The sequence below is a fragment of the Hibiscus syriacus genome, unplaced genomic scaffold (genome assembly GCF_006381635.1).
Source record: "Hibiscus syriacus cultivar Baekdansim isolate YM2019G1 unplaced genomic scaffold, ASM638163v2 tig00110569_pilon, whole genome shotgun sequence".
In the NCBI taxonomy this organism is placed as follows: Eukaryota; Viridiplantae; Streptophyta; class Magnoliopsida; order Malvales; family Malvaceae; genus Hibiscus; species Hibiscus syriacus.
In genome coordinates, this window is record NW_024062784.1 from 116,800 (window position 1) to 139,872 (window position 23,073).

The 23,073-nt window shown below is 33.3% G+C and overlaps 2 protein-coding genes across 2 annotated transcripts; both read left to right on the plus strand.

Moving 5' to 3' along the window:
* The first annotated feature begins 5,709 nt into the window (after positions 1–5,709).
* Positions 5,710–7,442, plus strand: LOC120132573 (berberine bridge enzyme-like 18). The gene has a single exon (XM_039149312.1). The coding sequence runs from the start codon at positions 5,712–5,714 to the stop codon at positions 7,284–7,286; it is 1,575 nt and encodes a 524-aa protein (XP_039005243.1). The 5' UTR covers positions 5,710–5,711; the 3' UTR covers positions 7,287–7,442.
* Positions 7,443–13,902: 6,460 nt separating this feature from the next.
* Positions 13,903–15,117, plus strand: LOC120132721 (transcription factor LAF1-like). Its single transcript, XM_039149417.1, has 3 exons — positions 13,903–14,038; positions 14,313–14,442; positions 14,532–15,117. Exons 1-3 carry the CDS (start codon positions 13,903–13,905, stop codon positions 15,115–15,117), a joined length of 852 nt encoding a protein of 283 aa, XP_039005348.1.
* The last annotated feature ends 7,956 nt before the right edge of the window (positions 15,118–23,073 follow it).

Below are 23,073 nucleotides of genomic sequence, written 5' to 3' on the forward strand. Positions count from 1 at the left end.
TAACAAATTCACTAATTTGTTCTTTTTTTCAGGATAAAGATATAACCTTTACAACTCCCTAGCTTTTCAAAGGATAAACTAGAACCAATCCCCTTTTACAAAAGGAATAAGATGTAAACAAGAAAACCTCTTAAAAGAAACTTGTTTACAAAAATTAAGCTCACTAAAACCCTAATATTTACAAGAGAAAGGAAAATAAGAATGAAAAGCTTTTCTCTTGTGTTTGATTGCTTGGATAGGTGTTCCAACCTTCTTTAAGTGTCCTCAATTTGTTTTTATATGTTAGAATGAGTTTGTGGTTGTTTCTAGCCATTGGGGATGTTTTGGAGCCGTTGTGGATTAATTTTCTGCAAAATAAAACTGCCCAGGACAGGGAGTATCAATACTCCTTTAATGAGTATCGGTACTACCTTTGTAATTTTTAAATAAACTAGTTGTGAAAGGTTGTTGGGCTTAACCAATATCAATATTATGCTCATGGTATTGATACTACTGTGTAAAGTAGTATCGATATCCCCTTGAGTATCGGTATCTATTTTGCATTCTGGAATTTGAGCCGTTTGAAAAACATCTGGTAGTATCGATACTACCTAGAGAGTATCAATATTTCTCTTACCTTTGGTATCAGTACCACATGAACAATATCGGTAATGTTCATATAGTATCAATATTGTATTAATAGTTTTGGTACTACGTTCCCATAAAACAATGTTGTGCTCAAATTATAGTTTAATGGACTTTGAATTATTTTTGAAAACTTCGAAAAAATTCAATCAAATCTAAAAACATTTTTCCTTAATTTGTTATATCAAAATATTATAAAACATGGTTAAACAATCTTCTCTTTTTGATATAACAAAACATTTGAAAATTGTTTTGCCAAAACTCTCCCTTAATAAAATGTTTCATGAAAAAGAGAAATATTTGGAAAATATTAAAGCTTTCCCTTTTTCATTGAGAAATTGAATTTTTCAAACATATATTTCTCCCCCTTTTGTTATATCAAAAATAATTCAACTTTAAAGTTCAAAAATAACAATGGAGAGTAAGTGGTAAAATTTAGCATAAAATCATTTGAAAAATCAAAGCTCCCCCTCAATAAATGCATTCCAAACAAAAAAAATGACTTTAAAGGTATGACACTTAAAAGATATTGAATTTCAACAAAGATGAACAAACAAGTTAGTAGCACAAGAAATTCAATATATCCAAGTCTAATATACTTTATGTTATACCAATTTTTGTATTTAAGTGCATGTGCATAAAGCTATCAAAAAATGTTATGCATTTGAAAAATTGATATCAATTGTTAGAGAGATATCATTTGCAATAAACTACATGTATAAACATTTAAATTAAGGTCAAAAATTAAAATTTGTAAAAACAAAGCATTAAAACCAATTTTGACCAAAATTCATTATGATGAACAAACATTTATGAAAAAACATTAAAACTTTAGAAAATGTTCACCATAACATATTTTTAACATAAATGAGATAGAAAACATAAAATTATTTAAAATCAAAACTCATGCATGCTTAAACTAAATGAGCAACAAATTATGCAAGATAATCAAAATAAGCTTAGAGGTTACCCATTCCATATCAAGTGTGGCTAGAGCATTTGAATATCTTCACTTTTATTACCATTGCTCCCATACACCTACAAGAAACATTTAAGTGGATTTTGGTATCCAAATTGCTTTGGATCCTTGAGTGTTAGTTTAATGCCCTTTGTTCCCTTAGGATCCCATACTTGTCTAATTCTAAAACGTTTTCTTTTCTTTATAGGAAAAGTATGTTCCATATGACCATGAAAACGATAATGTGAGCATTTTGCCATTTTTAACATAGATGAATTGTTTTTAGAAATTATTTCTTTTTCCTTTGTTAAGCATTCAAGCTTAACTTTCAATTTAAGATTTTCTTTTTCCAAATATTTAATTTTGGTTTTTGAAAGTTCAAAATCATTTTTCAAAGTTTCATTTTGCTTTTCAAAATCCAATTTAGCAGAACTGGCAGAAGTCATACAAGAAGCATCAGTAGATAACAAAGAATGGTCCAAAGCAAACAAACTAGAATCTAAGCAAGATGACTCAAAAAAATATAAGCCTTTGGATTCCCTAAAAATCCTCTTCATCTTTCCAGTGGAGAGATCCTGTAGGAGACAAAAATCAGGGTAAAAGGTAAGAAAACAACCAAGGACACGAGTAAGCCTAAAGACTGAGAGCAAGTTATGTTTGAATTGTGGAACAAAAATAAAATTTTCAAGTTTACATTCTAGGGTAAGGAAAATAAGATGTAAACAAGAAAACCTCTTAAAAGGAATATGTTTACAAAAATTAAGCTCACTAAAACATTAATATATATTTACAAGAGAGAGGAAAATAAGAATAAAAAACCTTTCTCTTATGTTTGATTGCTTGAATAGTTGTTCCAACATTCTTCAAGTGTCCTCAACCTGTTTTTATATGTTAGAATGAGTTTGTGGTCGTGTCAAGCCTTTGGGGATGTTTTGGAGTCGTTGGGGATTATTTTTCTGCAAAATAAAACTGCCTATAACAGAGAGTACCGGTACTCCTTTGATGAGTATCGGTACTACCTTTGTAATTTTTAAATAAACTAGTCGTTAAAGACCGTTGGGCTTGACCAGTATCGATACTATGCTCATGGTATCGATACTACTGTGTAAAGTAGTATCGGTACCTATTTTGTATTCTATAATTTGAGTCATTTCAAAAACATCTGGTAGTATCGATACTACTTAGAGAGTATCGATACTTCTCTTACCTTTGGAATCGGGACCACATGAACAGTACCAGTATTGTTCATGTAGTACCGATACTGTAAGAACAATATCGGTACTACGTACCCAGAAAACAGTTTTGTGCTCAAATTATAGTTTAATGGACTTTGAATTATTTTTGAAAATTTTGAACAAATTCAATCAAGTCCAAAAACATTTTTGCCTTACTTTTTTATATCAAAAATATTATAAAACATGGTTCAACAGATTCTTATATTAAATGTTAATGTATACTTAAAGATATTCAAACCAAGGATGAATGAAGGGAGTGCTAGGATGATCGTACCTCCTAAAATTTTAAATTCTCATATATTTTAAGTAAATTTTTTTTATATTTTTATCAGTAATCCAACTTTACATTTCTAAAATTTTATAATTTAACATCAATAAAATTTATAATATAATATGATGTTTGTTATTGCTTTTTTATTTTTTAGAATAATAATTGATAATTTATTGATCTTCGATTAATATTATTTTTATTTAATAAAATTATTTTTATTTAATAAAATTATATTTATTGTGAAAAAATATCAATACATAGAAGATGCTAAAAGTCATTTTATTTTATATTTAAATAAGCTTTTATTAAGTCAATTTTATTATTCAATATTTATTTTAATTTAAATCTCATTATATATAGGTGATTATAATAGATGATACTAAAAGTCATTTTAGTTTATATTTTTATTATTTATTGTTTGAAATAAACCGACAAAACGGCAATGAAAGAACCAAAGTAAACAAATTTATAGGCCATTGTATATTTTAATATTTCTTTAATAAAAATATTTAAATTAGAACCGCGTTTATTCTAGAATTTTTTTAAAAAAAATTAAGGATATAGTCAATTAATCCAAATGAAGGATAGTCGTGGGTTGACTTGACTAAGTTTTTGGTTTATCTAATTCAAATGTTGCATTATTCATTCATCAATTAGTTTAGTTCATATTTAAGAATATTTCGTTGGCTTCAAATTTGATTCCATTTTTAAAATAAAAATTTATATATATACTTACACATACACATACACATTTAGTTAATTTGATTCAACCCATAATATTTACATTCTCATATTAAAAGTTATTGTATAATTAAGGATATTCAAACCATGAATGAATCAAAAGGGTGCTATGAAGATTGTACCTTCAAAAATCTTAAATTATCATATATTGTTCTTTGTATTTTTATTAATAATTTAATTTTATAATTTTAAAAAATAAATTTCTAATATAATCTTTCAAGATTCATACATTTTAACATAAATTCGTACATCAATTTATAATCTAAATCAACAAACTCTAAAATATTACAATAACATCAATATGAACGAAATCTTATTAAGCCATTATTCATTTTCTCGAAAAGACAAAATTTAGTAAGGTGGTTACTAATTTTGGTCCTAAAATTAAACTTTTAAATTTTGAAACAAATCCCACAAATATTCCTTTGTTTTTATGACCATTCTTTAACAATTTTTTTTAATATTTAATTTGTCATATACTTATCAGATAATTTATATTCAAAGTTCAAAAAATATAATCATTAGAATTTAGAATTTTATCTATATATGACTAGAAAATCCAATGGCTAGTTTTTCATTTGAATTTTATCATTCTAAGTTGGAAATCAACGAAATACAAAGTAAAAGGACAAGAATTCAACGGAATTAAAGAAGACAAATTGGATATTGATTCATATTACAATTTAACGTTAAGTAACTTCATTTTATGAGTATTTTACTAATTTAGAGTGATTACAAGTTGTAATATATGTTTTAAATTATTTGATAATGGACGAACGTTTAAATATCTTGTAGTTTTTAGTGTTCAAACTCGAAACTTCTAAGAGTAATAATCATTTCTTTAACCATTGAGATAGTTTGGCTCGTGCCCATTTTTGTCACTTTTCAATGAAAAGCCATATCAATTTAATATAAAAAGGAGATTGATGTAGACGAGGATAAGCATAGAATTTTATGTTAGGGGTGGTGAATTTACAAAATTTTAAAGGGAGATAAACGTATAAAACTTTAAAAAGGAGAAAATAGATTTTTTTAAAAATATTTAAAATATATATAAATTTGAAATTTTTAAGGGATGACTTCCTGGCCGTGGATCTATCCGTAGATGTACATGCCAGATTGTGTTATTAAAAATGTAAAAATCTCAAATTCAGATCTATTATATATAAATATAGTCAGAGGTGGATTCGGGGGCAGGGCAAGGGGAGCCTTGACCCCGTCAATAATATTTTTAATTATTAATTAATATAGAAAAAAATATCTTTTAAAAATAAATAAAGAAAAATTTATCGAACCTTTCTCAATTAAAAAATTATATTTATGAAAGATAAAAAAAATTAAACTTCACTATAATAAATTTAAATTTCTAGTTCGGTTACCGAATTAATTATTCGTTGAATGTATTATCACTATTTGATGGAGTTAAAATTTTTGTTTGCCGGAACGTAAGTTGAAATCTTCTATCCACGTCTAACCTAATAATCTATATTTGGGAGGATTTTACCGGAGTTAAAATTTGACCCAGTTTTTTAGATTATAATATATATTTGATTTGATTTGATTTATATATTTCCAACATATAATATTTTTATTCAGAAAAATATAAATGTGTATTATTATAATTATCTTTAAATGTATAAAAAAATATTTATAATAACTTATCGAATAGATTCAAGTTTTTTTTCTCAGCCTAAAAAATTGATTCAAACCAAAGTTTTTAAAATGAAAAGTCAAGCCAGAAGAATTAAGTTTGAATAGAATCTATCAAATCCGAGTAAATAATTTTCAAAGTCACATAAACTAAAAAAATGTTGGGTAGGTCAAGTTTACATTCTATGAAGTATAAATATGGTAACTCCATTTTTCAATAGTTATAAACAAAATGAAATCCGCTTATTGCTCGTCGACTGTCTTGGTTTTTGCCATCATCTTGATCTCATTTTCATGGGCGACCGAAGCTCAGTCACATGACAACTTTCTTCAATGTCTTTCTCTTCAATCCAACGATTCATCTTCCACTTCTAACCTCATTTACACACAACGCCAAGCTGCGTACTCATCCATATTGGAATCTTCCATCCAAAACCTTAGGTTCGCCACAAATGCTACCGCCAAGCCTTTAGTCATCGTCACACCTTCGCATGCATCCCACATCCAAGCAACTATCCGTTGCTCGAAGCAACACGGTCTGCAGATCCGGACTCGAAGCGGCGGTCATGACATGGAAGGTCTTTCGTACGTTTCTGAAGTCCCGTTTGTTGTGGTCGATTTGGTTAATCTTCGTTCCGTTGACGTCGACGTCGATGATGGCAGTGCATGGGTGGAAGCTGGTGCAACCATAGGTGAACTCCAGTACAGGATTGCTGAAAAAAGTAGAGCCCTCGGCTTTCCAATGGCTACTTGCCATACCGTAGGTGTTGCTGGGTACTTTAGTGGAGGAGGGCATGGCCCTGTGTGTCGAAAATACGGTCTCGCCGCCGATAACATCATTGATGCTCGACTGATCGATGCTAACGGCGAAATTCTCGACAGAAAATCGATGGGGGAAGATCTGTTTTGGGCGATCCGAGGCGGTGGTGGAGGTAGCTTCGGGATCGTTCTTGACTGGAAAATAAAGTTAGTTCCTGTTCCGTCAACCGTGACTGTTTTCACTCTCACGAAGACCTCAGAACAAAATGCAACCAAACTCATCCATCAATGGCAATACGTTGCACCTAATCTTCCCCAAGATTTATCCATTCTCCTCACCATATCTGGTGATGGAAATGGATCAATTCAAGCTACCTTTATAGGTTTGTTTCTGGGCAGGGTTGATAATCTCGTTTCATTGATGGCAGAAAGGTTTCCCCGGCTTGGATTAGTGAAACAAGACTGCACCGAAATGAGTTGGATTCAATCCGTTGCTTACTTGGCTCAATTACCTCAAGGGCCCGTAGAGATTTTACTGGACAGAAATGCATCAGTAAAATCGTATTTTAAAGTAAAATCTGACTACGTAAATCAACCGATCCCAGAATTTGTATTCAAGGAAATGGGGCGGTGGTTCGAGGATGAAGAAGGAAGGAATGCAACGATCAGCTTTGTCCCCTACGGTGGAAGAATGGATGAAATCCCTGAATCTGAAACTCCATTTCCCCATAGAGCTGGCAACCTTTACATCATCAGGTACGTTACGGCTGAAGTGGGAGAGATTTCGGATTTCCAAAAGTATATAAATTGGACCCGAAGACTTTATCGTTATATGACCCCTTATGTTTCGAAATCTCCACGAGAAGCTTACATTAATTACAGGGACTTAGACATCGGAGTTAATGATGAAGACAAGACAAGCTATGATCAAGCGAGCACTTGGGGTTTTAAATATTTTAAAAACAACTTTGAGAAACTAGTGAAGGTGAAGTCGTTGGTTGATCCTGAAAATTTCTTCAAGCATGAACAAAGCATACCTTCAATCTAGTGTTGGAGAAGAAACTTCATCGGGACTATTATTAGTTTCTTCAATACAATAAAGACATTTCTATGTATTTTAAAAAATAAGCTCAGTGCTAAATGTCAAACTTTAAGCACTTGGTATAGTTTCCTAGATGAAAATCCGAACGGAAGTGATGTAAGAAACCCTAGATAAGTTTATCTACCTTTATCTATAAAGGTTAAGTCGATTGATTATATATGTCACGTGTATTATAAACTATTCAGTTGGTCACCTAACTTTTTAAACACTTTTATTTTGGTCACCAAATAGTAAAATCTCCTAACAAATGCTTATCCGATATTTGTATCAATAGATTGATTATACATGTGAATATGTTAAAGTCAACATTAGGGCACGGTTGCAACTATAAATAACAAAGACCACGATAATAATGATAATGCAATCAAATAATAAATAATATTATATTATATTTATATATAATAAATATCAAATACGGGATTTTAACATGTTTAATAACTGTTATCATATACCTGATGCATGCATGCTTGTGCATGGTGTTAGGTTCACGTTTTATGCATGATGGTGATGTGTACTGTTTGTTGAAAATTGTTGGGTCTTTTGTTATTAGGTGGGGCCCTTATCTGGCACGTGTTTGGTGGTGTGTGGGTTGCTTTTTCTTATATACTCAGTACCTCTCTTTGATAATAAAGAGAGTATTTTAAAAGTTAACATGGTATCTGAGTCGAGCGTTTCTGGGTATTCTTCTTCGTTTTCTGGTTTTTTTCTTCTTTGAAGTTTGAGTGAGTGATGCCAACCTCAGGCGCTTCCGGCGACAATATGTTCACTCATAAACGGGTGAGAGTTGTCTTGGATGAGCTCAATTACCTTTTATGGAAATAACAAGTTTTGCTTACTGTGCGAAGCCACCGGTTGGAGAAACTTTTTAGGTGTGGTGTTAAACCTCCTACTACCAATGTTACTCTTGCTGATGGATCTTCTGTGGAGAATGATGCTTATGAAAGTTTTGTTGCTCAAGATAGCACGCTTGCTTCTTGGTTGTTATCGACGATCAGTGCCTCTCTTCTTCTTCATCTTGTCGGAGCAAAAACGACAACTGAAATATGGGCGAGAATCACGACATTCTTTGCTAGTAAATCTCCTTCCACTATTATGAATCTCCAGTACAAACTTAAACTTGTGAGGAAAGGTGAGCAAAATATGTGTGTGTGTGTGTATATCTTTGAGGTTAAAAAGATTTGTGATTTGTTGGTTGTGTGTGGTGCTCCGATTTCTCGGTACGAGCAAGTTGTCACCATTTTGAACGGGATTCTGATTGAGTATCGACCTTTTGTTGTGGTCATCATTACGAGCCCTGAACTGTTCTTTCTTGAGGGTGTTATTTCGATGCTTATTGATGTCGAAATGCAACAACGAAATTTTGAGCATCTTGATAGTTTTCAGCTTAGTGCTAATATGACCAAGCTTTCGGTTATTGATACGTCTCCTGATTGTGTATCATCTGTGGATGCTGGTCGTTTTGTTTCTCCTGGTTTAGTGGTATCTTATTATGGTGGTCGTGGTGCTGCTCAAGGTGGTTTGTCGATTGGTGCTGCTCAAGGTAGTTCGTCAAGGGGTCGTGGGCGTAGGCGCAACACGTTTCAGTGTTAGCTCGGTGGGAAGATTGACCATCTTTTCGATCGGTACTGGCATAGGTTTGATCAGACCTTTTCGGGGGTAGGTGCTACTGCTTTTTCTCATGATGATCGTGGTTTAGTAACTCAATCGGCTGTTAATGTTTGCCCTTATGGTTCTTCTACTGAAATAGCATTTTAAAATTGAAAAGACAAAACATCAACCCCCCAATTTTAAAGGTCAATTATATGTAATTGGACAAGTACGTATATATATATAAATAAATGAAGCATGTAGCATAGAGATGCTTATGTATGTGCACGTAGCCTAATTATGTAATCAGTACAATGCTTTTTGGATATTAACAAACAGAGATACGTAGCTTGATATTAAATAATTGGATGCTCAAATGTATGCACCAATTAATTCCATTGAAATTTAAAATGGGAATTCAAATGATTGATTTGTACACAAAACACGAACTGTCGGCATATAAAAGGGTTACATCCTAAATTACCAACATCTTTTTTATTATTTATTTATTTTAAAATTGTGTTAAATAAAAGGGAAAAGTACACAAATGGTACCCTGACAATAGGGTACTGATTTATTAAGTGATTTGACAATTAAAAGTTACAAAACGGTCACTCAATTATTCATCATGTTCCAAATTCATTATTTTTCATTAAAAAAGTAGCAATTGTTTAAGCTGGGTGTCAACATAATGACTGAGATATAATAGTCATTTGAGATTTTAGATCAGATTTTATAAGTCGAGAGACTGAATAAATTAATAACATATAGTTGGGAGTCATCTGTGTATTTTACCCTAAATAAAATAAGCAAGGGGGAGGGATTGATATGCAATAAACTAAAGTAGTAATCACCCCACCTACCCTGTTAAACATTTAATCCAATCGGTGGGTTAATTACGATTTGCAGAATTTAATTATGGTATTGCTATTGATTGTTTTTAAGGTAGACTATTCAATATGCTACTTGAAACAATTTTATCCGAGAAATCATTCATCGGAGAGTATAATTTTTATCCTATTATTTTTTCTGTTACAGAAAGTGACTGTGTTAACAACAATTATTCCTGCTCTCCACTTATTCATATCGAGGTGGAGAAGGCGATGAATGTTATCAGGAGATCGTCAAGGTCAATTCGATCAAGCAAGGTCATGTGACCAAGATGAGTAATCGCATTCGCATCTCGGTGAACGTGCATAAACTTGATTTGTCATCGTCTATCGAAAAAATTCTGAACTTTACGAAATACAACTGATTCAAACGCTGATCCGATAAGGGATAAGATCGGAACCGCTTCCTTATTATTCATCTCCACATCGACCTTCCTAAAATTTGCTTTCTCCCACGCAAGGATTCTATTATTTTATTTATAAGTAAGAGTTATTAATGAATCATTAGTATGGAGCATGTAATATCTGTATACGTACGTCGCTTAACCAACACAATGCGTTTTGGACAGGGAGCACTGTAAGTAGCTTAGCTTCTGCTCAACTGTCTTAATCGTTTCATATAAAGAAAAAAACAAGTCTCCTCTTGATTGATTTAACCATATTTTATTTTATCCCAATATATGTAATACAGCGTGCTTGTTCTGCCACATTTTATTTTATCCCAATACGTAATTTTTCAAAGTCAGTAGCTAACTACCCAGCTTACCATCAACATATTTTAGTGTCAATTCAGTAACATATATACTTCCATCCAATAATTTTGGAACATATTGCAAGTTCCAATTCAACATACACCTCTTCTAATTATGATAAGCCATTTAAAATAATGTATATCATTAATGAGTAATATTATGTCAAATTCATGTACAAATATCGTAATATTTTTTATAATTCATTTATCTGATACGATAGAAAGAACTTGTTATAGCTCAATAGAAGAGAGAATTAATCGAAAGAAAGTTAGCAGAAAAGGGAGGTCTCCTACGGAAGCTGCTCTCAACCTGGTGTTGGGGGCAGCCTACTATCTTACCTCCCCCTTACCCCATACATATGGGAAAAAAGGGACAGCCAAAGTTAGCAGAAAAGAAAAAAAAATATAGAGAAATGAGAAGTTCATTCACTCAAGTCATGAGGAAATTGTCTCAGCATACAGGTCTTATTTAGTTACAAATTGTACCTGAAAATCTAAGGATGTCAGGTGTATGTCCTTTACTAACTAACTCTATATTTTCTTCTCTTCAGTAGGTATTGGGCTTCCGGATTTGGGCTGCTCCAACTAAGCCGGGTAAGTTAGTACTCACCTACCATTCACGTGTTCTGTAAATTTCCCAATTCATTCCCTTCAATCCCTAACCCTCGCTCTTCAATTCCCAATTCTTTCTCGTTTCATCGTCTCCCTTCTTCTCCTACTATGATAGAACTTCATATTTAATCACTGAATATATGTTAAAAATATTTTTTTATTAATAATATAAAATTTCCAGGTTGATTTGAAATTTGGTGTGCACAAATATTGGAAACTTGTTACATACCCCTAACTTGACTTTGCCTCAAATTTTAAAGGAAAAGGAATGGGAGAGGTTCTTTAAGATTTCATCATTTGTGGTATTTTAATGAAGTTTGCTAGGAAAAACAGCTGACATAAGCAAATTATGTCACCCCCACAAAAAGTTTACTGCAATTATTTAAATATTTAATTGATAATTTATTTTCGTCTTAAAATTTTATGAATTTATCTCTTTAAAATTTTATTTCCTAATATAAAATTATACTTGTGTCTCTAATTATAATGGTATCTGTATAATGTCAACCATTCTAAACAAATGAATTTTCATCTACTAAAATCTGATAATTAAATATTTTCATACTTAATAATTAATAATTCAATCATAGAGATTATTAACAATAGTATTTTTGTGGAAGTGTGTAAAGTTATTTTAATTTTATAAAAATAGAAAAGAAAATTCGTGGAATAGTTTATAAAATAATAGCGCGTAGTAGGAGATAAACCTTGATTTTAGTTTGTCAATTATTCAAATCAAAGGACATAAGAGTTGGATGAAGTTGACATAGCCGAATTTATTTATTTTTTATTTAGCTTAAATTAATATGAAATATATAAACATCTTCCTAAAATTCTATTAATCCATGCGCCATAAAAATGTTCTAAATAAATATTATTTCTTCCAGTTTGGCAACGTATATACAAATTATGTCAAATAATTCTTAATCCGATTTTATAAATGTTGGTTGCGAATTTATTAGTGAAGCATGTTTCATAAGATGCATTTTAGCTCATATGCACATTATTAAGGGTCATCTTTGTCCCTGTAGTAGACCTAATTTATCATTTTCGTTCTTATCACATTTTCACATCAATTTAGATTTCAAAGTTGTTTAATAGCATTATTCTATACTCTATGCCTAACTTAAAACCCTAAATTATAAACCTCGAGTTAGGGTTTAGATTTAGGGTTTATAGCTTATAGGATATGGGGTTGTAGTTTAGGGGTTAGGGGTAGGGGTAGGGTATACAAGCATGCAATTGAGTAACTTCGGAGGTTGAATTGATGCAAAAATATGATAGGGGCAAAGTGATAAATTGGGTCTACTACCAGGTTCGAGCACCGAGAACGTTAGGAATTTTAAAAGGTTGAGAGTTATCTTAGAACATATATTATCTTGTACTTATCCCAGATTAATAAAAAAATATTATTAAACCATCGCCAAAACATTTTCAAGTGTCCTTAACTTAATATTCCTATTCTTCAATTATTATTTCATGGTACATAATTAGAAAACTATTCCATTTATGAATGTATAATCGTATTAAAGAATACTTTTAATAAAATTAATTATGTTTTTTTCTTTTTAAGGTGTATTAAGAATAAAAAAGTACTTGGGCAATCATAATTGACAATAACCGACTAATGATTGTATAAAACGAAATTAATCAGATGGTTCATGAAAATTCAAAGAAATAAAATAATAATTAATGATTAGGTCAATCAGCATGACACTGTTTTCATATTAAATTATTGGATTATCTTTAAAAAATATTAAATAATTAGATGGTCAAATATATGCACCAATTGGTTCGACCGAAATATAAAATAAGAATTCAAATGATTGCTTTGTACAATAATACGAACTGTCGGTATAGAAAAGGAACATCATAAATTACCAAAACCAGTTCACATATTTTTATTATTCTATTTTAAAATTTCGTGTTAAATAAAATAAGCAAAGTGGAGGGATTGATGTGCAAAATACTAATCACCCTACCAACCTTGTTAAACATTTAATCCAACCGGTTTCATTGGTTAATTACAATTTGTAGAATTTAATCATCGTCTTAATGTTGATTGTTTTTGAGGTAGACCGTTCAATATGCTATTTAGTCCCTATACTTTTGAAACTTAAACTTTCAGTCCTAATTCAAAAATACAAGGATAATGTGATTAAATTATAAAAATGTAACATAATCAAATTTAAAAAAAAAAACTAAATAGATAACTTATAACTAAGAAAATATATATTCAATATATATATATATGATGAAAAAGCCTGCAAAAGCTGAAGAGCTAGAAGCAAATTCAACGAAATTATAAAGAAATTATAAAGAAATTATGCTTACCTGGAAGATACCAAAACTGCAGAATATATTCCTATGTACTGATTAATAAATAAATATTTTTTAAATAATTATGTTTAACATCTATGTTCATTATGTATATTTAATCACATGTAAGATGTAATTTTCTAAATATATAAAAGAAAAATGTATAATTAGTAGCTAAGTTTTCCTGTAAGTGATCCAAAGACCTTAGAGGTTAGGAATTATAAAGATAAACTTGTTAATTAACTAAACTTGGCTTTATTTTAAACTTTAATGATTCTTTAGGGGATTGCCTATTTATTGCTCTAGTTGCTGTTCCTGTAGCTTGCCCTTTAACCTCATTGCTTTTGTTCATCATTTATTGTATCGGATAAAGCCTACTTTTGTAAGCTTGAAGCAGAGCAGAATGGGTCCCAAATCATCGGAGAAGCCCAGAATTAAGCACAGGAAGGGGTTATGGTCGCCTGAAGAAGACCTTAAGCTCAGGACCTATGTCCTTAAACATGGCCATCGTTGCTGGACCACTGTTGCCATCAATGCAGGTCTACTTCTTTCCTTTTATCATTTATGATGTATGTTGAATCCTCTACAATATTCTGAAATTTGATTTTGCTCTTGATCGGTATGAGTATCAGATATAGATATATGTTCGAAACATGTTCGGAAGATAATACCACCGGTTACGATCGAATATATGTCACACTCGTGTTAGATACATACAAATACTTAAATAATAGAGAATCCATAAACGGTACCTTGCTGCTCAAGTAAATGAGCTTACCCTGGTTTCTGAGACTGATGTGTTGTGATTTACAGGTTTACAAAGGAATGGGAAGAGCTGCAGGTTAAGGTGGATTAATTACCTGAGGCCTGGTTTGAAGCGAGGCATGTTTTCGGCACAAGAGGAGCAGACAATCGTATCCCTTCACCATTTGTTAGGCAACAAGTAAGTATTCCGAGATTTTTCTTATATATATTCGAATGATCGTATTTGAATTCGGACTCGAATGAATAATGTTGTTTTTTATTGACTAGATGGTCCCAAATTGCACAAAGTTTGCCTGGAAGAACTGATAATGAGATCAAGAACTACTGGCATTCATATCTGAAGAAAAGAGTTGCAAAGGCTGAAGAATCGGAAGCTCAAACCAGGAACATTCAATACACCACTACATCGAGTTCAGAAAACGCGGATTCCACTTTGTATCATATGGACCTGCAAATGCCGAGCTTCGAATCCTTCCGGCACGTCGAAAAACCGTTACTAAATACCAATCAAGCTATCGCGATGCATTTTAACTTATCTAAAGAGCCTCACAGAAGCCCGATTCCGATATTCGCAGAGTGGCTCTCGGTTGATCAAGAAGGCGGAAGCTTTAAGAACTTGGGTACCTCGGATGGATTTAGTCACGGTTGGAGTTCAAACTTCCAGGACCCCTTCGTAAATGCGTATTTAGGATCATTCGGAGACGGTTTTCACGATGGACTGAACAATGGCTCAATGAATGAAATGTTTAGCTCACAATTCAAGTTCGAAACCGGAAACGACTTCGTCGGCCTTATATCTGGGAATGACATAACCAGTGATTTCAATATGAACAATGGTGTACCATACATTTAAGGGCATCTTTCCAACAGATTGTATGTTTCTCTGTTAACAAGAAAAATTTTCATATTCATTAGCTTTTCTAGTGATATTCCAACATCAAATTTATTGAATTGTACATTCTGGATATGAATAAATAGAATTAAAACTATTTTTAATCTTATTAAAGGGTTTAACAGGATTCTGCTTATGATATAATTGTGACCTGCATAACAACCTAATATTTGGTGTCAGAAAAAGAAAATAGTTTCATTGACTTTGGAAAAAGGAAGTCCATGGGAGGACCACTGCCATTTTGCCAAGGAAGGAGACAAACTCTGGCTTACATAATTTTCACGTGTATTTTAATCCGTTTTAGTATTAAATTTTATTTTTGTTTTATTTTAATATCCGTTTAAAATTAAACATTAAATTTTAATAATAAAAATAAAATTTAGATATTAAAACATATAAAAACTGATAATTAGAATTATTTAGTTTTTATTTTATCTTGTTTCTCACGTTTGATGCCCGGTAACATCACCAAATGAATAGAATTTTGATTTTCACAGTTTTTCTTATTGCCAACAATATCTATATCCGATTTATTGTTCAACTAATCCGAATCATATATATTGTAAAAACTCAACCTTTCCAACTTGATATACAGAATTTAGCTTATTCTAATTCAAAGAATACATATAAAATAAATATGGGAGAATTCGAAACGGATCAATACATTATCTCAGCTTCTCACGAACGAATAAGAAGTCGAGATTTTTATTTTGATATGAAAGAAACAACCATTCCTTATGTCCCCAAAATGGTCAATGTTTTGCCAAACTGAAACAACAAGCAACAAGCAAGAGTGCAAAATGGCAGAGATATTTGGTGTGCCACGTTTCCTCTTTTTTGTTGTTTTGGGATTAAAATAGGGGTGTTTTGGGAATTCTGTTGGCTGCAGCAGTGGATGAAGGGCGTCATGGACAGAGTGCCACCTCTTTATGGGTCACATCGTCGGTAGCACGTAACTGGATTGGCGCGGTTACTCTTCTGTAATGGAATTATCGATTTTGCCCTTGTATTCTAACGAAATGACGACTCTATTGTCGTGTCATGTATGAAAATTGAAGAGAAAATAACTTCAGTGACAAAAAATATCTTATAATATATTATTTTAATCAATTTTTTTGGATTTGCCAAAATGACCAAATAAATCGCAATGCGATCGATAATTCGCAATGCGATCTCTGGTATCGCAAATCAGTTTTCAGATTCGCAACGCGATTCTGACTATCGCATTGCGATTTCCCAAATTCGCGTTGCGATTTTCCGACTATCGCAATGCGAATATGTAAATCGCAATGCGAGTATGGCTATCGCAACGCGAATATGTAAATCGCAATGCGATTATTACTATCGCAATGCGATTCTGACTATCGCAACGCGATTCTGACTGTCGCAATGCTGAATTTCAAATTCGCAACAGGTTTTAGTTTCGCAACACAAATGTTTTGGGTATATAACTACGCAGCAGAAGCAACTCATAACCTAAATCCCTAAATCGCAACTCATTCCATTTCCATCTGTCACTCTCTCCGGCGACATCCGTTCTTATATCCAACGACATCCTTCCCCATCCGATAATAGGTTTTAGTTTTGCAGCTCGTTTGTTTAGTAAATTAATTTACAATAATGAAATCATCTAATATCGATCATGTTTGGATAGATTTGTGTTTTGGAGGGTCATGAGAGAATGTTCATGGTGTTTTACAATATATGTCTTTACCCATGAATCTTCAACTAAAACTGTCATTAAAAAAGTTAACTTATGAAACTCTAATGTTACGTGTTGCAAATAAATTGAATTTAGAGCCCTTAAGTGGATTTAGGCTATCTTATCAGAGAAAATGTAAAGTTTATTTGTTAACCGACAATGAAGATGTTGAACGATTCATTGCTTACATTAGTGTTTCGCAAGATGATGTTACATTGTATGTTGTTGAACCTAGAAGTAGTGAAGTTGGGTCAGTAGCGGGTAGTAATCAACTAAATATTTCAACCCCAGTTTATGGTGGTCAAAATTTAATGGTTCCACCACAATTTCATCACCAAGCAAATTTTGTTTCACCACATTTCCAATACCAAACACAATCTCAAAACCCACAACCTTTCCCTAATCCAAATCTCAATCAACTTTCAGCACCAAATTTCGGTTTTTGTATTAACCAGTTAGACGATGATGAGCCAACAGAAAAAATTGTGAGTACTAGTCGGTATTCGAAATTTGATATTGGTCAATACCCGGACTTTGATCTTGGTCAATACCCGGACTTTGATCTTGGTCAATACTCGGATTTTGATGATGTTTCAGAAGAAGAAACAGACCCTGCGTGTAATGATTTTGATATTGATCAATACTCGAATTTTGATGATGAAACAGCCGCTGCCGAGGAAGATGTTGATCATAATGAGGAGGAAGTTACGACTGTGAATGAACATGTTGAACATCCATTCTGTAATTCATATAACCCTGAAGAAGAAGAAGAAGAAGAAGAAATCCCCGAAGAAAAGTCCCCGAAGAAAATGCCACGGGAATATAACTGGAATATGCCAGAATTACTTCAGATACCGGAAGAAGAGTTGGTAAAAATAGCAGTTGATTGTTACACAAAAATTATTCGTATCAAGAAAGATGATTGTTTTGATACAAATGAAGACTTGAAGATAGCTTTGTATACAAAATGTGTGGAAGATGGCTATCAACTAAAAGTTAACAAATCAAGAAAAGATCGTTTCGAAACAAGGTGTATGATTGACAAAAACTGTACGTGGCGTATGATTGCAAAGAGGATAAAAGATTGTGAAATGTTTCAAGTTAGGACTTTTTTTTATAAACATACATGTTCAAGAACCCAAGTTTTTCCTCACCATAGACATGCAAACAAAAAGGTGTTGGGTGGTTTTCTGGCTGAGTTAATGTTTTTTAATGGCAGGGTATATCGGGGACATGAAATTATGATTGACATGAATGCTCGGTTCAAGATTTGTATCTCATATTCTCAAGCTTGGAGAGCCAAATGTTATGCCTTGGAATTGTTGAGGGGTTCGCCAGAAGCATCGTTTGCCCAACTGCCGGCTTATTGTCACAATTTAAAGTTGAAAAATCCTGGGTCGGTAACTCATATCAAAACAGATAGAGATGGACGCTTTGAGTTGCTGTTTATCGCCATTGGTGCTGCAGTTAGTAAATCAATATAATTTTGTTGACTCATTTTTGTTAGTTACATGCATTTCACATTTAAATGATTATATTTCTTGTGTATATGATTTTGTAGATTCGTTCGTTTATTACTTGCATGCGCCCAATTATTATAGTTGATGGAGCACATTTAAAAGGTCGATACCTTGGAGTAAACTTATTAGCAGTAGCCATTGATGCTAACAATGGGATACTGCCAATAGCTTACGGGGTTGTCAAATCTGAAACCTCTGATTCATGGACATGGTTTATGGGGCATCTTAGGGATTGCATAGGTCCTATTAGCAATCTGACAATCATATCTGATAGGGAAAACTCAATTGACAACGCTGTTAGAAGGTGTTTCCCATATGCTTTTTATGGACTTTGTGGTGTTCATTTGTATAGAAATCTAAAATCAAGGTCTGCTGGGATAAAAATCACAAATGGACATACTGGAAGACTGTAAAAGCTTATCGGGAAGTGGATTTTAATAAGCATATAAATTGTTTAAGACGTGTTTTGTCTCAGTGTGCTCGAACACTAGAAGATGTCGGGTTTGAAAGATGGTCAAGAGTACATCAACTTGGAGCAAGATATGGTTTCATGACGTCTAATAGTGCAGAATCAATCAACGCTCTAAGTCGTCATTCCTGGAAATTACCCATTACTATGTTAATGGAGTTTTTTCGAGCCTCTATTCAACAGTGGTACTACAAGAAAAGAAACCATGCAGGTATTATTTCTTTAAATTCGTAACTTATCATATATTTTACTAAGTATTATTTATTTAAATTTAACATGAACATTGGAACATCGTGTTACACCATGGACTGAAAAAAAGATAACGAAACGTGTTGTGAAGTCAACGTCATGGAGAGTTGAACCATGTTCAAACACTTTGTTTGAAGTACTGGATAATAACTTAAATGGGCTTGTTGATCTAAATGCAAAGACGTGTAGTTGTATGAAATGGCAAACATCTGGTTATCCGTGTGGCCATGTTATAAAAGTTGCTCTTCATCTAAACCAAGATGATTCAAGAGCATATGCTATGGATTGCTACACTATAGAAGTATATCGACAGACTTATACCGAGATTATCTACCCTATTCTACATCCTTCTGAGTGGGACATACCAGATGACTTACAAACAATTTTGCCACCAGCCATGGACAGAAGGCTACCTGGCCGACCAAAAAGTCACGATCGTATACCTTCTAAGGGTGAAGAGAAGAAGAGATCGACATGTAGTCGGTGCAAGGAAAGTGGTCATACAAGGTTGACATGTGGATCACCAGTGCCATCACAATCATCTTTTCCTCTACCAAAATATGGATCATCATCAAAATCCAAAGCTCATATGGTGTCAAGCAAAAGGCAATCAAAATCGCAATCAAAATCCCAATCACAACCGGCTTCACCTTTTGAGACTATTGACTTAGGTGATTTTTAAATGCAAACGTTGTATTATGTGTATTTTATGTGTAAACTTTTAACATTTTCAGTTAGGCCCATGTATATTAGTAACTTGAGTTTGAACATTGCTATGATTTGTTCAGTTGTTATCACTTATTACACATTCATTTGACTATCGCAACGTGAATATGACTATCGCAACGCGAATATGACTATCGCAACGTGAATTTGACTATCGCACGGGATAATCGCAATGCGAAAATGACTATCGCAACGCGAATTTGACTATCGCAACTGGATAATCGCAATGCAAAAATGACTATCGCAACGCGAAAATGACTATCGCAACGCGAAAATGACTATCGCAACGCAAATATGACTATCGTAATGCGAATTTAACCTGCAGAATCGCGAATTTGACTATCGCAACGCGAAATGACAATCGCAACGTGAATTTGATTATCGTAACGGGAATTTGACTATCGCAACGAGAAAATTGCAAAGTGTATTGACTATCGCAATGCGAATATGATGCAGATTGAAATAAACAAATCAACTTTTACATTTCAATCAATTAAACAAGCACAAATAAGAATTATTTACACATCAATAATCAACTTTTAATCAATTAAACAAGCACAAATAAGAATTATTTACACATCAATTAAACAAATAAGAATTATTTACACATCAATTAAACAAATCGACTCTTATTATATTATTTTTCTCATCAATTAAACAAGTCAGACTTTTAGGAATCAATTACAATAAAAAAAAGTGTACCCCAGACAGTTGTTTATGCACATCAATTTCACGCAACTCACTTCAGGATTAACCTGCAGAAACCAAACATTTGCTCAAATAACACTTTCTACACATCTAAAACCAACAAACAGCAAATTATTATTGAATTCTAGGTACTTAACAACACTTGCATTTGACTTACAAATTGTTTATGGACACTTTCATAACGCGGATGCAGGTAGGCAGCGTCTCGAATATATCGCTCTAGCCATAAAATGCCGAAACCACAAGCCTACTGCACCTCTATCTCTATCGGTATGAGGTAGAAACTGCGTACTTCCTGTCGTCAAACGCTCCAAGCACATGCATACGAGAGGACCACAATCCCCTCTGGCTTCCGGCGTTTGTTGTGGCGCGATCTCGTCTCTGATAACTGTAACATTGAACTTCTTTGGCTTCTTGTTTCCATAATAAGTCTAATAATTAATCGCATCCAAGAATTTAGCCAAATGAGAGTTCCATCCCTTAATAATATCTCTCAAATCAGACAATGATATGTAATTTATCATGCTGTCATATACTATTGTCTTCTGGGATGGGAGCTGAAGCTCGTCGAGAAGCCAATGAGTACGTTCCAAAACAGGGATAAACACCTGCAATCATAAGTAATAATTCAAATTGTGCACTTATTTATGAACACCTTTAAAATATTTTTTTTAAAAATAAATACTAACCTTATCGACCTCCCACCATGCAGGATAAAGTTTAGCTTATCCATTAGCCAACACATATGATTCCTGTCGTTGATTCTTCAAGTGAACTACGTGAAAAGGCGTCGACATAATTGTATATCGCGTATTTTTTTTTTCTTCAAAGCCCTTACTATTAGAAGACGTGACACCCATGCATCAATATGCTGTTTTACAAAAAAAGACATATATTAGTGAATTACATAAATTTAAAAAAATTAATCAAAATGAAATATAAGAAGAAATATAAGACTTACCCCCCATCGAAATAGCCATTGTCTTCAACCCCTAATAACATACCCCACCAAGACCGTTCAATCAACAAATGTATATCATCGTTGAGTTTGTATATGTCAGCGTAACACCCTTGGATCCGCTCATATAGATAAAAATCAACTGCGGTCTTAGCCCAAAGGGTATTATCCAGAATTGTTTCCGGTAGTTGTTTCCTCTCCACTTCATCTGCCGGAATGGTACTGGCCGGTAACTTATACGAAAGCCAACAGTCATCCATCATGTCCGGCACGTGAGGGGGTTTCTCAATAATTCGATATATTATGCCGTGTGAATCGGGCTCTAGAATGTTGGGAGGGACCTCTTCAACGATGACAGTGACCTCTTGAACGGTGGGAGGGGACTCTTGAGTGATGATAGGGGCCTCTTGAACGATAGGGGAGGCCTCTTGAACGATGACAGGTGAGTCGGGCTTTTTCTTACGGATTCTTCGCACTATTGGGGTGAACGGAGACTTAATGGCACGTGCACGCCGTCTGATGCGTGAACTTCATCTTGCAAGAAAAACTCGACGTAGAGCATCCACCTTAGCGGGCCGATAAAAATAAATTAATACATAAATCAGTAAATAAACAGACATGATATTAAACAGTGAAAACAAAGACAAATATATTTCAAACTTGCACGGTATTTACCCAAGTCATTATTCTATCATTGTTCACAAATTGCATCAGATAACATTCCAGAAGTAATCACTTATATAAACATTTAAAAGGACAACATATAGGTTTAGTGTAGGTTCAATGACAATATAAAGAGTAGTAGTTTATTCTTGAAACTTAAATTTTCAACACTGTGAAGTTAGTATTTGTCTTTGTATTTTGGTTGAAGTAATGCAATTCATTCAAGTTTCAATTTGCAGAAGAAGAATAGAATCTGAAACTTAAAATCGCAACACGAATGACTATCGCAACACGAAAATGACTATCGCAACGCGAAAATGACTATCGCAACGCGAAAATGACTATCGCAACGAGGGAATCGCAATGCGATTTTCATTTCGCATTGCGATTATTTCGTTGCGATAGTCAAATTCGAGTTGCGATAGTCATTTTCGCGTTGCGATAGTCATTTCCGCGTTGCGATAGCCATTTTCGCGTTGCGAAAGTAAACTATTCTTCTTCTGCAAATTGAAACTTGAATGGATTGCATTACTTCAACCAAAAGACAACCAAAAACAAATACTAACTTCACAGGGTTAAAGAATAAACAATTTAGCAGTATTGGCAGCAACCGAATGAACTTACTAAGCAATATAAGTGAAATGGTTAATCTAAGTGAAATGGTTAATCTAAGTGAAATTACGAGTAAATTTATCATCAAGTTAAATATGAAAAATATTAAACTTACCTCGTTGCGTAGAGTATGAACCTCATTCTGCAACGATGCTACCATCTCACGTAGAGCGGCTACCTCACCACGTAAAGTAGACATCTCAACACGCCATGCTCCATTGTCATCGCGTAAAGTACCGACCTCTTCACGCAAGGCATTGACCTCATCACGTAACTCCCCTAACTCATCCCGTGGAGGTGGAGGTGGAGA